This window comes from Saccopteryx bilineata, chromosome 1, assembly GCF_036850765.1.
Source record: "Saccopteryx bilineata isolate mSacBil1 chromosome 1, mSacBil1_pri_phased_curated, whole genome shotgun sequence".
In the NCBI taxonomy this organism is placed as follows: domain Eukaryota; kingdom Metazoa; phylum Chordata; class Mammalia; order Chiroptera; family Emballonuridae; genus Saccopteryx; species Saccopteryx bilineata.
The window spans coordinates 325,869,201-325,887,708 of record NC_089490.1 but is presented as its reverse complement, the minus strand read 5'-3'; the positions used below and the strand labels follow the sequence as shown (position 1 = coordinate 325,887,708).

Genomic DNA, 18,508 nt, shown 5'->3' with positions numbered 1-18,508 from the left:
GCTGGGAAAGTAGCAGCGAGGCCCCGCCCTCGTGTAGGAGCCAATCCTGAGCAGCCCAGGGGGCGAACCCCGGAAGCGAGGTTTGCGGTGGCGAATTCCCTTCTAAAAGGTGGGTATCTCTTTCTAGCTCAGTACCGCGCTTCCCGGTGGACCTGTGCCACTGAGAACTACTGGGCTCATAGGAGTGGGTCACCTGTCGACCGGGCCGTGCCACGGGTTGTAGGTAGGGCTGGAACGGCTACTCTACTCTTGGCTGTTCCCAAGGCCGCTGGAGCGATTCCCGAGCCGTGAAGTGACCAGCCGGTGCCGGAGGGCCGGGACTGGTGGCCTTCCCGCTTACTCCCACTCCCCAGAGACAGATCATTCAGATCCTCAGTTTAACAAGCCTTTCTTTGCTTCCCCCTTAGCCCTTGATCCCGGATTTAGCATGTTTTTACTGTATTGCTTTGTGCTGACAGCAGTAGAATATAGTCCAGTAAAAAATGTGAAACTTTTGATTAAGAAAATCTGGGCTTTCAGTTCCATTGAAGATCCTTGATGTAGGGCAAATAGTTTTAATCTGTTCGAACCTCAGCTTTGCACCTGCAAAATGGAGTTTATGGCCCTACGTGTGACTGAGTTGTTGGTGAATGTGCCCCTTAGGTTAAGAAACACCCTATTCCAAGTGTAGGAATATCATCAAGAAAGAATCTTTCTTTATTAAATTTTTCCATTGAGTGAGAGAAGCATCAACTGTTGTTCCACTTAGTTGTTCCATTCCGTTGTGCACTCACTGATTGATTCTCCTACCTGCCCTGACCCAGATGAACCCAGGACCTCAGTTCTTGGGGATGACGCTTTATATACTGAAGCACCCCGCCAGGACCAAGAAAGAATATTGTTTTTTTTTAAATTAAATTTAAAAACACTGATCAATAAGAGTACATAGGTTTCAGGTGAACATGTCTATAGTATTTGAACTGTTGCTTGCATTGTGTGCCCATCACCAAAAGTCAAATCATTTTCCATCACCATGTATTTGTCCCTCTTTACTCCCCTCTCCCATAGGTAAAGTAATCACTTAACTTTTATCTATATCCATGAGTCTCAGTTCTATATCCCACCTATGTGTGAAATCATATAATTCTTAGCTTTTTCTGATTTACTTATTTCACTTAGTATAATGTTCTCAAGTTCCATCCATGTTGTCGTAAATGGCAATATGTTATTTCTTATGGCTGAGTAGTATTCCATTGTATTATATATATGAACCACATCTTCTTTATCCAATCCTCTATCAAGGGTCACTTTGGTTGTTACCATGTCTTGACCACCATAATTAATGCTGCAATGAACATGGGTGTGCATGTGTCTTTATGTACCAGTACTTTCAAGTTTTTTTGGGGTAGATACCCAATAGAGGGTTTGCTCAGTCATATGGTAATTCTATTCTTAATTTTTTGAGGTACTAACATACTGTTTTCCATAATGGCTGTACCAGTTTGCATTCCCACCAGCAGTTAATGAGGGTTCCTTTTTCTCCACAACCTCTCCAACTCCTCTCTTGTTGATAACAGCCAGTCTAACAGGTGTGAGATAGTATCTCATTGTCGTTTTGATTTGCATTTCTATAATAGCAAAAATGAGCATCTTTTCATATATTTGTTGGCCATTGATATGTCCTCTTGGGAGCAGTGTCCAGGTCCTCTCCCCATTTTTTAAATTGGATTGTTTGTTTGTTTGTTTGTTGCTGAGCTTTGTGAGTTCTTTATATACTTGGGGTATTAACCCCTTACTGGAGCTTTTGTTTGTGAATATCAACTCCCATTTGGTTGGCTGCGTTTATTTGTTGTCGGTATCTTTTGCTGTGCAGAAGCTTTTTAGTTCAATAAAGTCCCATTCATTTATTGTTGCTTTTACTTCCCTTGCCTTTGGGATCAAGTTTATAAATTGTTATCTACAGCCCAGGTCCATAAGTTTAGTACCTGTGTTTTCTTCTATTTAATTTATTGTTTCAGATCTTATATTTAGGTCTTTGATTCATTTTAAATTAATTTTTGTGCACGGAGACAAACTGTAGTCAAATTTTATTCTTTTGCATGTGGCTTTCCAATTTTTTCTGCACCATTTTTTGAAGAGGCTTTCTTTTATCCATGTGTGATTTTGACAGTTTTTTCAAAAATTATTTGTCCATATATATGTGGTTTTATTTCTGGATTCTCAATTCTGTTCCACTGGTCTGTCTGTTTTTCTGCCAATACCATGCTGTTTTTGTTTGTTTGTTTGTTTGTTTGTTTTTACAGGGACAGAGAGAGAGTCAGAGAGAGGGATAGACAGGGGTGGACAGACAGGAACGGAGAGAGATGAGAAGCATCAGTCATCAGTTTTTTGTTGCAAGACCTTAGTTCATTGATTGCTTTCTCACATGTGCCTTGACCGCGGGCCTTCAGCAGACCGAGTAACCCCTTGCTCGAGCCAGCGACCTTGGGTCCAAGCTGGTGAGCTTTTGCTCAAACCAGATGAGCCTGCACTCAAGCTGGCGCCCTCAGGGTCTCAAACCTGGGTCCTTTGCATCCCAGTCCAACGCTCTATCCACTGCACTACCGCCTGGTCAGGCCATGCTGGTTTTTTTTTTGTTTTGTTTTGTGTTTTTTCATTTTTCTGAAGCTGGAAACAGGGAGAGACAGTCAGACAGACTCCCGCATGCGCCCGACCGGGATCCACCCGGCACGCCCACCAGGGGCGACGCTCTGCCCACCAGGGGGGCGATGCTCTGCCCATCCTGGGCGTCGCCATGTTGTGACCAGAGCCACTCTAGCGCCTGAGGCAGAGGCCACAGAGCCATCCCCAGCTCCTGGGCCATCTTTGCTCCAGTGGAGCCTTGGCTGCGGGAGGGGAAGAGAGAGACAGAGAGGAAAGCGCGGTGGAGGGGTGGAGAAGCAAATGGGCGCTTCTCCTGTGTGCCCTGGTCGGGAATCCAACCCAGGTCCTCCACAGGCTAGGCCGACGCTCTACCGCTGAGCCAACTGGCCAGGGCCCATGCTGTTTTGATTATCGTAGCTCTGTAGTATAATCTGAAGTCAAGTAGTATGATACCTCCAGCTTCCTTCTTTTTTCTCAGAATGACTTTGGCTATTTCGGGTCTTTTATGGTTCTGTACAAATCTGGTGATTTTTTTCTTTTTGCTCTAGTTCTTTTAAAAATGACATTGGGATTTTAATGGTGACTGCATTAAATTTGAATATTGCTTTGAGTAATAGGGCCATTTTAACTATGTTGATTCTTCCAATCCATGAACATGGGGTATTTTTCCATTTCATTGTGTCTTTTTCAATTTCTTTTAATAATACTTTGTAGTTTTCAGTATATAGGTCCTTCACATTCTTTGTTAAGTTTATTCCTAGGTATATTTTGGTTGTTGTTGAAATTGTAAAAGTAATGTTTTTTAAAATTTATTTTCTGAAATTTCATTGTTGCCATATAGGAAGGTAGTAGATTTTTGTATATTGATTTTGTATCCTGAGACTTTACTGTATTTGTTTACTGTTTCTAATAGTTTTTTGGTGCAATCTTTGGGGTTTTCTATGTACAGGATTATGTCCTGCAAAAAGTGATACCTTTAGTTTTTCTTTCCCAATATGAATGCTTTTTATTTCTTTCTCTTGCCTGATTGCTCTAAGACTTCCAGTATGATGTTGAATAAGAGTGGAGAAAGAGGGCAGCCTTGTCTTGTTCCTGATTATAGAGGAAAAGCTTTCAGTTTAAGAAGGAATCTTGATTAACTTTTTAAATCCTGAACCAGTGAGATGCACCTAGGTTTAACTTTTTAAATTAAATCCACCAAGAAAATTTTATGTGTAATTTATTGTATCCAGAGCAGTAAATTCAAAATTTATAAAAAGAAGAGCTTTATAAAACGGAAAGGTGGCCAATGAGATCTGTGCTTTAAATTGATGCAATTAACAACTGAATTTTATGTTATTTACTGGTAGTTATTGTTTCATTAATTGATGTATGGTCACTTTTGTGTTGCAAAGTTCAGGGAATAGTTTAAGAATAAAGAAAAAAGTGAGAATTATTAAAACATAAAGCAATTCTGATAGTGTCTCTCATAGACTGAAAAGCTGAACAGGCCTTGGAAATTCTTTAGTAAAATCCTTATATTTGCCTGACCTGTGGTGGTGCAGTGGATAAAGTGTCAACCTGGAAACGCTGAGGTTGCTGGTCCAAAACCCTGGGCTTGCCTGGTCAAGACACATATGGGAGTTGAGATGCTTTCTGCTCCTCCCCCCTTCTCTCCCCTCTATATAATGAATAAATAAAATCTTTAAAAAAAAATCCTTATATTTTACAATGAAGTAAGAGGCCAGAGTAGTTACTAGTCATAAGTGATAGATTTAAACTTGAATTTAATGTTTTTGGCACTAGTAATAAAACTGCATTTGGATTGTATACTATTAAGCTTGTAACATTAGGTAGAAAGAAAGATGTATCTTAAAGATGACTCTCCAACTTCTCAGAATCCATTCTAGTCAAAATCAAGTGACAGGGCTTTAATTAAGTTTAATTCTTCAATAATTCTTAATGCCTGCCATATGTAGGTGGGACATAAATACAAGTTAAATATAGCCCCTACACTTAAGCTTATTATCCTTTTTTAAAAAACTTAATTATCTTGGCCCTGGTCGGTTGGCTCAGTGGTAGAGCATCGGCCTGGTGTGCAGGAGTCCCGGTTTCGATTCCCGGCCAGGGCACACAGGAGAAGCGCCCATCTGCTTCTCCACCCCTCCCCCTCTCCTTCCTTTTTGTCTCTCTCTTCCCCTCCCATAGCCAAGGCTCCACTGGAGCAAAGTTGGCCCGGGCGCTGAGGATGGCCCTGTGGCCTCTGCCTCAGGCACTAGAATGGCTCTGGTTGCAACAGAGCGACGCCCCAGAGGGGCGGAGCATCATACCCTGGTGGGCATGCCAGGTGGATCCTGGTCGGGTGCATGCAGGAGTCTGTCTGACTGCCTCCCCGTTTCCAACTTCAGAAAAATACAAAAAAAAAAAAAAAAAAGGTTAAAAACTTAATTATCTTTAAAGAGGCATCTCTGAAGCATGATAAAGTGAAGTACAATAAAACAAGGTATGCCTGAACAGTTATAACCACTGGCCTAGTAGAAGAAAACAACAACAAAGAAATACCAGTTTATTAAAGATATAGATAACTGAAATCTATCAGCTCTAATGTTTAGTGAATAGAAAGGGTAGTGGAAAACACCAGATAGTTTAGACGGGGCTTATTTGTGTATGTTTGTAAGACTTATCTCTGCTGTTGATAGAGCTTCAGTTACTGTTTTGCTAATAATTTTTTGTTTGTGTTTCCAGATCCTCATGAATAAAATAAAGTGGACATAATTCATCTCTAAAAAGATTACTTATTTATACCCTGGTATTTGAAATGCTTTGTGTTTAGAATAGTAGTAAGGATGGAAAAAGAGAAAGTAAATGATGATGGACAACCGGACCCAGAGAATTCTTTGGATTTTTCTGAACACTTTAACCAACTTGAGTTGTTGGAAACACATGGACACCTAATTCCCACTGGTACCCAAAGTCTCTGGGTGGGGAATTCTGATGAAGATGAGGAACAAGATGAAAAGACTGAAGAGTGGTATCAATTACAAGAAAAAAAAATGGAAAAAGATCCAAGCAAATTGCTTCTTTGGGCTGCTGAGAAAAATCGGGTAAAAAGAAAAAAGAAAAACAATTAAGGAAGAAACCACAGTATAAAAAGCAAAGTATTAGATTTGGAGCCAGGAGACCTGGATTTGGTTTGTTATATAACCAAAACCTCTATTTGGTCTGTAACTCTGAGCAAAGCCTATTATTTCTGAACCCCTGCTTTCTTATCAGTAAAAATGGCCACCTTAGTATCTGCCTCTTTTATACAGGGTTTTAAGGATCAAATGAGGCAATGTACATGAAAGCACATGGTAAGCTACAAAGAGTCAAATTAGGTATTTGGCAGGATTTAAGGATAATTAGCTATAAAGATGACAAGCAATCATCTGTATTTTTAAATAATTTATATTAAGTCATAGGATTATCCTAGAAACAAGTATTATTTAGGAAAGGGAAGATGGGAACTAACATTTGTTGGATATCAACTATATCATGTGCCTTATTATATTATTTGATTTAATCCTTGTCTATCCCTAAAGATAGGTAATATTATTCCCTTTTACAGATTAAGAAATTGAGATTTGGGAATATTAGCTTGCCCAGGCCTTAACATCAAAAGTCTGTTGTTGGCCATGGCCGGTTGACTCAGTGGTAGAACATTGCCTGGCATGTGAAAGTCCCAGGCCAGGGCACACAGGAGAAGCACTCATCTTCTTCTCCACCCTTCCCCCTGTCCTATCTCTTTATCTCTCTCTTCCCCTCCTGCAGCCAAGGCTCCATTGGAGCAAAGTTGGCCTGGGTGCTGAGTGCAGCTCCATGGCCTCCACCTCAGGCACTAGAATGGCTCTGGTTGCAATGGAACAATGCCACAGGTGGGCAGAGCATCACCCCTTAGTGGGCTTACTGGGTGGATCCTGGTCGGGCGCATGTGGGAGTCTGTCTCTCTGCCTCCCCGCTTCTCATTTCAGAAAAATACAAAAAAAAAGTCTATTCTTTCCACTCAGCTGCTTCTACCTTATTTTACTACATTCTCAGATGTCTCTGTTAATAACCTAATAACTAAAATGTCTTCCACTTTTGGATAACTTTTTAACCAAAAAGTACACTGTATCCCACCAGAGGTCCACAGACCAAACTGAAAATCACTTCCTGAAAACATATCTTTTAGGTTGTTTTTGTTAGAAGAAATTGAGCTCTTTAATCTCTAGATTTCTTTCTTATCATTACATTCTGATAAAGAAGTTTAATTTTAAAAGTTGTGGGGTTTTTTTGTTTTGTTTTGTTTTGTTTCTCTGTCCATCTGGGGCATTGCTTCATTGCAGCCAGAGCCATTCTAGAGCCTGAGGCGGAGGCCGTGGAGCCATCATCAGCACCCGGGTCAACTTTGCTCCAATGGAGCCTTGGCTGCAGGAGGGGAAGAGAGAGATAGAGAGAAAGGAGAGGGGGAAGGGTGGAGAAGCAGATAGGCGCTTTTCCCATGTGCTGTGACCAGGAATCAAACCTGGGACTTCCAAACACCAGGCCAATGCTCTACCACTGAGCCAACCGGCCAGGGTATTTTTAAAAGTTTTATAAATTATGTATACTGGTGTGCTACTCCTAAAGAAAAAGCAATGTTATGTTTTCTTTACAGATGGCATATAAAAATTATTTTTCAATGAGAGAAAGACAGAGACGGGAAGGGAGATGAGAACCATGAACTCGTAGTTGGGACATGTTAGTTGTTCATTGACTGCTTCTCATACATGTCTTGACCAGCAGAGCTCAAGCCAGAGACCTTGGGTTCAAACCAGTAACCTTGGGCTTTGAGACAGTGACCTTTGGGCTCAAGCCAGTAACCATGGGATCATGTCGATGATTCCAAGTTCAAGCTGGTGACCCCACGCTGAAGCCTGCAGAGCCTGTGCTCAAGCTGGCGACCTTGGTGTTTTGAACCTGTGATCGTAATGTCCCAAGTCAACACTCTCTCCACTGTGCCACCACCAGTTAGGCCAGGTGGCACATAAAATATTAAATGCAATTATAGCCTGTATGTGTCTAGGACTAAAGCTTTTGTGCAGTAAGGCTTAATTAGACTGAAAGTAAATACACGGTTTGATATTCAGAGAATCACATTCTTAGAATCAACAGTTTATCGTTAACAACAACTTGTTCATTCTTAAATCAGTTGCCCTTTCCCCTCCAAAAATGAAATCTTATTTTCATTTTAAGGTCATCTGCTTACAAGTTTTTATTTAACTCTAAGTCTAACATCAGTAGACAGTTTAGTTTTCTCAATTTACTGTTTAGTTTGGATTTGGGTTTTTGAAAGATCTTTTTTCTTTTCAGCTGACTACAGTGCAGAGACTACTTTCTGAAAAGGCCACTCATGTGAACACTAGAGATGAAGATGAGTATACCCCTCTGCATCGAGCAGCCTACGGTGGACACTTAGATATTGTCCGTGAGCTAATTGCACAAGGAGCAGATGTCCACGCGGTGACTGTGGATGGCTGGACCCCCCTGCACAGTGCATGTAAGTGGAATAATACAAGAGTAGCCTCTTTCTTACTCCAGCATGATGCAGATATCAATGCCCAGACAAAAGGCCTCTTGACCCCTTTACATCTTGCTGCTGGGAACAGAGACAGCAAAGATACGCTAGAACTCCTCCTGATGAACCGCTACATCAAACCAGGTCTGAAAAACAACTTGGAAGAGACCGCACTTGATATTGCAAGGAGGACAAGTATCTATCACTACCTCTTTGAAATTGTGGAAGGCTGCACAAATTCTTCACCTCAGTCTTAACGGTTCACAAGGCATTTTCTTCAGTTTCTAAGTGCCAGTGCCTCTTTTGTATGAGATGTCAAAAATCCCCATGCTACAAAGTTGACATCAAACATCTTACTACAGAAAATCAGTGGTACTCATTATATCTTTTCCAGTGAACTGCCTGACCTTGATGTCAACAGATATTTGAAAGTTATTGGGATACATCTTCAATGATTGGAGTGTGTGATTTCAGAAAAAAAATTTTAAGTTACTGTACTTAAAAATTTGTCACGGGTTGTACAGAACACTAGTGATATTTTTGGTGCTGATCCAAGAAAAATGTATTTTTAAATATCCCCCCCATCCTGAATCTTTGTTTAGTATTTAGTATATTAACATGTATTTTTTATAAGGTAAGGTAACTCAGAATTCAATTTAAAAGTCTTAATTATCCTGGTGCAGTTCAGCTAGCATCTCTGTGTTACCATGACCATTAGCTTTCATTTTAAACTGTGAGAACTAACATATTATAGTGACTTGAATCTTCATAAGTTAATAAAATCAAGAACCTAGATTTTTTTTGTCTTTTAGAATCTAGCCCATTTTCAGGATAGTAGGTATCTGGGTGTCTCATCCATGAATGTTTTACACTGCCTCCCCTACCACAGTCCACACCGTCCTGAGGATAGTCCTACCTCACCCTGGTCCACCTACATCATCCTTATTCTGCGGTTGAGTCTGCATGACCTTTTAGACATGCCAACAACTATAGCTTGGTCCAAGAGATCATAATATATCTGCTACCCCACTGGTATTACCTGCCTAATCCTCCTGATATGGGCACTGCTCATATAGCCTCTCGAGTTCACAGGTAGTATTGATTTTTCAGGGTCCTCATTTTATACAAGCCATACAAAGGCCAAGTGACAAGGAGAAAGGAATTCTCAGAGTGAGGGGATGATTTTTATAGTGGGCTAGATTAGAACCACACAGTGGCTCAGGCTTTTTTAAAAAGCCACAGTGTGGACAGTTACAAAAGCATAAATATAAATACTCAAAAAACAAGTTCCAAACAGCAGAAACAGGCATGAATTGATTTTCTAACTGTATATAGCTTCCTTGATCGCAAAGCATAGTTATTCATCCAGCACACTTATTTAAAACCTACTCTCAGTCTCTCCAGTGTCAGTTTCCCATTGACTGTCTAGCACTTCTGTGGCAATTTCCGAAGGCTCTTCTCTTAACTTCTCAACCCCAGAACTAACACACTAAACAAGGAGCAGTAAACCAGTGGCCCTTCAGCTCTATTTTTTAAATGTCCACCAAGGTCTTGTCTATTTTGAGCCAACCCTTGTGACCCAGTCACCCTAGAGTTTGACTAAGTAATAATGTTGTTTAATCAAATATGTGTGGCAGTTTTTAGGTTAGTTCAAAATGGGATCATCTCTGAAAAGTTACTATATGAACTGAATCGCTGTGACAGACGGGATCTCAAGAGTTAGGAAAACTTCAGTTATTTTGTGATAGCTGGCAAGGAGGTGCCCAGATTTCAGAGTATCAACATCTATGATACAGCGTTTTGGCAGAAAGTGAGGGCTGCTTTCTGTGTAATCTGGCCCAATCTGGTGATACCAAATGACAGGTACAGCTAATAGACAGTGACAGTATAAACGGACCCCTTCTATCCCAGTAGACTGCTAAACGAGGCTGCCTACTTATCTGAATTCAAAGAGCCCATGGCGCCTTCCTTAATTGGGAATGAGTTGCATCCACGATGTTATAGAACAGGGGTCCCCAAACTTTTTATACAGGGGGCCAGTTCACTGTCCCTCAGACCATTGGAGGGCTGGACTATAAAAAAAAAAAACTATGAACAAATCCCTATGCACACTGCACATATCTTATTTTAAAGTAAAAAAAACAAAATGGGAACAAATATAACATTTAAAATAAAGAACAAGTAAATTTAAATCAACAAGCTGACCAGTATTTCAATGGGAATCATGCTCCTCTCATTGACCACCAAGGAAAGAGGTGCCCCTTCCGGAAGTGCGGTGGGGGCCGGATAAATGGCCTCAGGGGGCCGCATGTGGCCCGCGGGCCGTAGTTTGGGGACCCCTGTTATAGAAGCTCTCCCCTTAAGAATAGGGCCACAGAAGCTGCCTTTTCTGATCAGGAGTTGAGATGTAACAACTCCCTGGTTTTCAGGCCTCAACACTCAGCTAGTGCATGGAAATCCCAGAGAGCAGAGTTTATATTGCTTGCTTCCTTTATACTTTGCTTAGTATTTACTAGATTCCTCTATCGAAGGCATTCACTAATCACGCTTTTGACTGTATTACTTACATGTAGTTTCCAGTTCGTTTTTAGAACGCTAAATAGTTCTGTTTGCAAACAGAATTTTCTCTAATCTTGTACAGTTTATCCAAAGACTTTAAAAAAAATAAATTCTATGATTTTCATAACTAAAGCCTTAATTGTGATTAACTTATATGCCTGAAGAGGTGACTTTTTGTCATTGTTTAAGGCATTGGTCCCCAACCCCCAGGCTGCAGACCAGTACCAGTCCGTGAGCCATTTGGTACCAGTCCGCAGAGAAAGAATAAATAACTTACATTATTTCCGTTTTATTTATATTTAAGTCTGAATGATGTTTTATTTTTAAAAAATGACCAGATTCCCTCTGTTACATCCATCTAAGACTCACTCTTGACGCTTGTCTTGGTCACGTGATACATTTATCCGTCCCACCCTAAAGGCCGGTCCGTGAAAATATTTTCTGACATTAAACCGGTCTGTGGCCCAAAAAAGGTTGGGGACCACTGGTTTAAGGGACATATTACTCAAAAGGCCACAGTGAAATTAGTTGGCTTTGCTCTTTTTAATTTTAAATATGATTTGCTGAAGAGCTTTCTGGCCCACAATTTACCACAGCGATGGGATTTAAAGTCTTTATTCTATGGATGTGAAAGCATCCATTTATTTCTATTCGTTGGCATGTACTATCTCATCCAGCACTGTGCTAGAACATCATGATCAGAAGAGGCCCAAGGCCCTGGTCAGATAGCTTGGTAGATTTGAGTGTTGTCCTGACACATGGAAGTTGCAGGTTCATTCCCTGGTCTGGGCACATATAGGAACAGATCGATGTTTCCGTCTCTCTCACTCTCCCTACCGCTCTCTCTAAAAATCAATCAAATTATTTTTAAAACAAGGCCCAGAGAAGTAGCACTTAATCTGGACTTAGGTCCCACATCAAAATGAAACCTCTGGCCTGATCTGTGGTGGCACAGTTGATAAAGTGTCGACCTGTAATGCTGAGGTCGCCAGTTTAAAACCCTGGGCTTTCCTGGTCAAGGCACATATGGGATTTGATGCTTCTTGCTCCTCCTCCTCCCCCCCTTCCCTCTCTCTTTCTCTCTCTCTCTCTCCTCTCTAAAATTAATAAAATCTAAAAAGTGAAACCTCTGTATCAGTTTTTGATTTCTGATCAACACATACACCATCTCTGCACTGCCTGAAATGGCTCTAGGAATTTATGGAACTGGGAGGTACACAATGGGTTCACAAAGGCACTGATATGCCTTTACTATAATTAGTTTATCATGAGATGCTCTAGTCCCTCTGTAGGATTATCTGATGACCATTCAACGTGTGCAAAATGAAGTACTCCTTCTAAAGAGAATTTAAGATTTCTATTTATTAAGTTTAGAAAACAGTAAATTAAGAAGGCTTAAATAACTCCTGATGATTTAAATTCCTGAAAATTTCCCTTTGAAACCATAAAATTTTATTTCGGTGAACCTATGTAGTGATGATCTAAATTGAATTAGTCGCAAAGAAACAGTGGGAGCCACATGGGGAATCTTTAGTTATTTTCTAGTAGCCACATTAACTCAAAAACAGGTGAAATTAATTTTAATAATACATATTATTTAATAAATCCAAAGTATTCATTTCAATATGAGATATTTTTAAGTTATTGAGATATTTACCTTTTTGATAGTAGAAGTCTTCAAAATAAAGTGTATATTTTCTGGCAGTTTTCAGTTCAGACTGACCACATTTGACTGGTGGCTACTCCATTGGACAGGGCAGGTCCAGGTGTCTGAAACATCCCCTGGAGGCCGAGCAGGATAGTTAGAAGGAACATGAAGCTTTAAGCCAGACCAGTCTGGGTTCATATACTGACTGCCACCTATGTGTGACTTTGGGCAAATAAACTCAGTTTTCCCATGTGTGAAAGGAGATAATATCCATCTTCTTACAGTTTTGTAAGGAATAAATGAACTACATGTATAAGGTATAAGGCCCCTCTCACATAAAATATGATACTGAATGGTTCCCTTACCCAGCATCTCAAGCAGATATGCCCTTCCTGCTTTAAGTATTTGGACCCTTGAAGATCCCAAAGTTCTAACTTTATATTCCTGTATGTAGTGCTTCTCATGACTTTCCAGTAGAACATGCAGCATAGAGCTTCTTCCAGGAATTCCAACCCCTCCACACCGAGAAAAAATGCTTGCCTCGTCTTCTAAGGTCCCTCCCTGCTGGGGGTCAACAGTCTCCAACAGAAGAAAAAGCTCAGGAAACAAGCAAAAGAATTTCAGCAAATAATTACAAGGACTTAAAGGATATGAGATTCTGAGAGAAATTGTATTTCCTGAATGGATCCAAGGCCTTGAAACGGAGAATGGCTTGTTCATTCTATGGGCAGCTTCTCTTTGCCTAGAAAAGGAGTTGCTCTTTAAATTCATAGCTATTTTTTTCCCTTTTTCAGGACAGATCTTGTTAACACTAAACAAATGCAAAAGCATTCATTTTTTTATTTATCATTTTAATTGTCCAGTTGAAACTCAGGTAAACCTAATAGTTCTCACTAGGAATTTAACGACATTGGCATGACCATGACCACCGAAGGATCTCAGAGTAGCTGGATATGTTGGCCAGAAAATCTGCTTAATGAAATGTATAGCTTATAAAACTCTAAGAGCAAGTTGCTACCTAGTTTTTTCTCTTCCTATTATAAGAGATTCAGCATTTCATCTCTACTAGATGTAAAGTACTTGAAAATTAGGACATCATTGGTAATGTGAGTTCATGAAAAGCACTGTCCCCTGAGCAGTCCTTAGAGTTCCATTTTCAGATACAGCTGCCTTAAAAAGAGGCAATTTTTAGCAATCAAATAAATAATAAAATGAGCCTGGCATTGTTTAAAATATCATGTGCCTTATGGGTTTTTCCACACTCTGATTTGATAACTCAAATAGGTAGCATATCCTGATTGAAGGGATCGGTTCTAGGGCCAAGACATAGCTATGCTGTGAGAATCATACTAAGACCTGATAGGAGAAACAGATCCTTCATGGCACATTCCAGAAAAAAAGCACTAACCTTCAGATTTCCTTTCATGTGCTTTTGCATATATATTTTATTAATTTAAAAAAATTGTAATTGAATTATCAGGGTGACATTGGTTTGCAAAACCATACAGGTTTCAAGTGTACAACTCACTCAAACATCATCTGCACACTGCATCGTGCACCCATCACCCCAAGCAAGGTCTTTTCCATCCCCATTTCCCCGTTTGCCCACCTCCACCTAGCCCACTCCCCTTCCCCTCTGGCTATGGCCACACTCTTGTCTGTGCCCATGTGTGGATATATATTTTTTGGCTAATCCCTTCAACTTCTTTCATCCAGTCCCCGAAGCCCCCTCCCCTGTGACAGCTGTCAGTCTGTTCCATGTGTTCATCCCTCTGTTTCTATTTTGTCTGTCAGTTTATTAGATTCTCTACATATAAGTGAGGTCATTTGGTATTTGTCTTTCTTTGGCTCATTTTACTTAGCATAATATTTGCAGATAGGAAAAACTTAGAAGAAGAATCAAAAGAAAGAAACATTAGAGTTCTTTTCTCCATTTTTTAAATTTTAGTCCGTACATTTAGACAATGAGGTTTTGGAGTCCATCTAGAAAGGTAATTATATGTCAGGGTTTCTCACATTGTTTCATTGGAGCCCAGTAGTTTATTGTAATGGGGGCGCCCTGGGCATTGCAGAATCTATAACAGCCCTCTTGGCCTCTACTTAGTAAATGCCAATTGCACTTCCCACTCCTGCTCCCCACTTATGAGTTTCAACTGGACAACCAAAAATGTCTCCAGACATTACCAAATGTTCCCTGCTCTGAGTCATCAAAAATCTCTAAGGAAGGAGATTTCATTTAACTAGCCTCAAAGTTGTTTTATTAGCATGCAATTGAATTTTATTTAAAGTACATTTTCCTTTGAGTCCAAATATCCATCGGAGTACAATAAAAAAATTAGATAAGCATTGATTCTATTTTTAAAATTAAGTATTAATGAGATAGTTTAAATACATTTTAAAATATACAAGTAGGGGGAAAAAGGTCCCTCAACATTGAGTATCATTTGTAAGAAAAGCTCACTCCCTACTCCCAGGTTTGGCCCCTAGGAAATTTACCCCTTAGGTCAGATTAATTTATTTTTAGAACAATTCTAACTTCTGGGTATTAATAAAGATGGTAATCAAATCCTGGTGTTTGATAGGTTGCACCATTACAAATGTAAATTTTATTTTATTTTTTAGTGAGAGAGAGAGACAAGACAGACAGGAAGGGAAAGAGATGAGAAGCATCAACTCATTGTGGTGGCATCTTGGTTGTTTATTGATTTCTTTCTCAAATGTGCCTTGGCCACAGTGCTCCAGCGGAGCCAGTGACCCCTTGCTCAAGCCAGCAACCTTAGCCTCAAGCCAGTGACCATGGGGTCATGTTTTTGATCCCACACTCAAGCCAGTGACCCTGCACTCAAATTGGTGAGCTTGCGCTAAAGCCGGATGGGCCCACATTCAAGCTGGACAACTCGGGGTTTTGAACCCTGGGTCCTCTGCACCCCAGGTCAATGCTCTATCCACTATGCCACTGCCTGGTCAGGCACAAATGTAAATTTTTTAATACATTGTTGAATAAAATGCTACTAAGTTGATACACAGGCTTTTTACTTTGAGAAGAAAAGGAATAAGAGAAGCCAACAAGCCTTTGTCAGAGAAGAATGAGATGGGGAGGTGGCTAGCCGGCTCTACGTGTAAAACAATTGGGAAATGAACAATAATCTTTTAATGTCATTACAGATCTAAAATTCTTTTAGTTTGTTATTTATAAAAATAATGTATAAATTTTTTGGCAATTACTTTCACCTTAAAAATTAATTTCAAGATGAAATATTATATATCAAAGTCATAATGTTAAAAAAAATTCTACATTTGTTTGAGCCTTCCTTGATTATCATTTATGTAATGTATGAATGAAATAGTCTCATCTGATCTTTTTTAAAAGTTCTGATATATCTAAGATGTGATATACCAAACCACTGTGATTATATTAATAGCTAACAATTGAGAGCTAACTGCAGACCAACGGTGTTATAGGTGCTCACATACATCACCTCGTGTGAGCCTCACAAAAACCCCATGAAGTGGATGCCATGGTAGAAATGAGGAAATTGGGCTTGTGGAGGTTAAGGGATCACCTGTTGTCATGAACTAAGTTTCCAGAAAGTTTACATTTAAATCTAGCATTTTATCTTTAGTGATTTTGAATTTTAATATCCATGTATCACCAGTTAGTCAATCAAATAATCATAACTAAAATTCTACTTACTTTAATATTATTTTTATGTAATTTATGGTATTGTTTGAAGACATAAAAATTACCATTATTAGGAGCAAATTGAATGTTATGGCATAAAACATAAATAAACAAAAGTTTCATTAAATCCTAAGTGCCAAAACAATTTTAAAACAGAAAAATAAAGTTAGGGGATTTATACAACCTGATTTCAAAACTAACTCTGAAACAGCAGTTTTAAGATAAGTTTGGGAATGGTGAATAGAAACATATATGTCAATAGAACAGTCTAGAAATATATCTAGATATAAATGATCAGTTGTTTTTGGACAAAGCTGCTAAGGATTTCAATGAGAAATTCCCTTAAAGAAATAGTGCTGGACATATACACTATGGAATACTACTCAGCCATAAGAAATGATGACATCGGATCATTTACAGCAAAATGGTGGGATCTTGATAACATTATACGAAGTGAAATAAGTAAATCAGAAAAAAACAGGAACTGCATTATTCCATACGTAGGTGGGACATAAAAGTGAAACTAAGAGACATTGATAAGAGTGTGGTGGTTACGGGGGGAGGGGGGAAAGGAAGAGGGAAAGGGGAGGGGGAGGGGCACAAAGAAAACTAGATAGAAGGTGACAGAGGACAATCTGACTTTGAGTGATGGGTATGCAACAAATTGAAAGACAAGATAACCTGGACTTGTTATCTTTAAATATATGTATCCTGATTTATTGATGTCGCCCCATTAAAAAAATAAAATTTAAAAAAAAAAAAAGATAAATGGTGATGGAAGGAGACTTGACTTGGAGTGGTGAACACACACAATACAATATTACAAAATACAAATTACAAAAATTAATCAGGTAATGTATTATATAATTTTATACCTGAAACATAAAATTTTATCAACCAATGTCACAATAATAAATTCAACAAAAAAGTAATAAAAATAATAATTTTAAAAGATAAAAAAAAAAGAAATAGTGCTGGAACAACTGAATATCTATTTGGGGGAAAATTAATTCATTTGTAGACAGGAGAGCAGTGACTGCCTGGTGATAGGGAGAGAAACTAGACTGAAAAAGAGCAGGAAGAATTTTTTGGAAGTGGTCAAAATGTTCTGTATCTTGATTGTAGTGATAGTTTTGTATTATGCAACTATCCAAGCCATTAAATTCTTTACATCGAATGGAATCAAGTTTTTGTACGTAAGTTATTCTTTAGTAAAATTGATTTTTAAAAGCAGGTATCCAGCAATGATTAATTTCATCTTTTTGTTATTTTTTATAGCAAGTAGGGACATATGAGGATCTCTTCACCAAATTTTAGGGGTATAATGTTCCTCAGGGCTGCAGAGTCCTGTGTATTCTCCAAAAGGAAATAGATTTCACGAATTCACTGGAATTTTAAAATCCCAAGCATAAAGCCTTTGTAATTGGAAGAAGCACTTCATTAAATGGTAGACTAGGAAACAAAATAATTGCCTGGAAATAGTCCATTTGACAACATTCAACAAATTTGAAAAGTTGGCTTAATTACTATAAGAAGGATTTTGTTGGCTTTTAAAATAATTTAGATCAGAAATGTTAGAATCTAGGATACCAGAGTAATTACAGCATCTACTTCTCCAGAGGAAAAACAATAACATTAAACATCCACTGCTTATTCAGTGGCCCTGTTACTAAACAGAAGAAAAGACTAAAATGATTTCTGGAAATGTATTCAAAATCTATAGAATGAAACACAAAATGTAAAATTAATCCACCTAGTTTTTACTAATGTTCCATTAACTAATATGAAATAATATAGTAATAATACAATTTATAATATTTTACAAGAAAAGTTAGTCTTGAGTTTTGCCTCCATCTATTGTAGTGGTCCCCAACCCCTGGGCCGTGGACCGGTACTGGGCCGTGGACCATTTGGTACCGGTCCGCAGAGAAAGAATAAATAACTTACATTATTTTCGTTTTATTTATATTTAAGTCTGAACGATGTTTTATTTTTAAAAAATGACCAGATTCCCTCTGTTACATCTGTCTAAGACTCACTGTTAACGCTTGTCTCAGTCACATGATACATTTATTCGTCCCACCCTAAAGGCCAGTCTGTGAAAATATTTTCTGACATTAAACTGGTCCGTGGCCCAAAAAAGGTTGGGGACCACTGATCTATTGGACACCTTGGTGTTTTACATTTAATTAAAATGAAAAAATAACACGCCATCCTGATTTTGTTGTTCATTTTTAGTTTGGTTTTTTTTGAATGAAAAAAGTAAAGAAAGTGGTAACCACATTTTCTAGATAAAACAAAATTTTATACTTATTTTTATCAATTTTTCCCTAAAATATTTCTGGTGGTGTATAATTGAAAATACATATAATAATTGGAAATGGAAAATCAAGAGCCATTCAGAAGGAGAAAGAAGGAAATAAACCACCTAAACCAGGGGTTG

The 18,508-nt window shown here is 38.8% G+C and overlaps 1 protein-coding gene across 1 annotated transcript; it reads left to right on the top strand.

Annotated features, from left to right (window-relative positions):
• Positions 1 to 53: 53 nt before the first annotated feature.
• ANKRD49 (ankyrin repeat domain 49) lies at positions 54 to 16,610 on the top strand. Its single transcript, XM_066248341.1, has 3 exons — positions 54 to 109; positions 5,347 to 5,705; positions 7,972 to 16,610. The coding sequence occupies exons 2-3, from the start codon at positions 5,448 to 5,450 to the stop codon at positions 8,431 to 8,433; spliced, it is 720 nt and encodes a 239-aa protein (XP_066104438.1). The 5' UTR covers positions 54 to 109; positions 5,347 to 5,447; the 3' UTR covers positions 8,434 to 16,610.
• Positions 16,611 to 18,508: the final 1,898 nt, after the last annotated feature.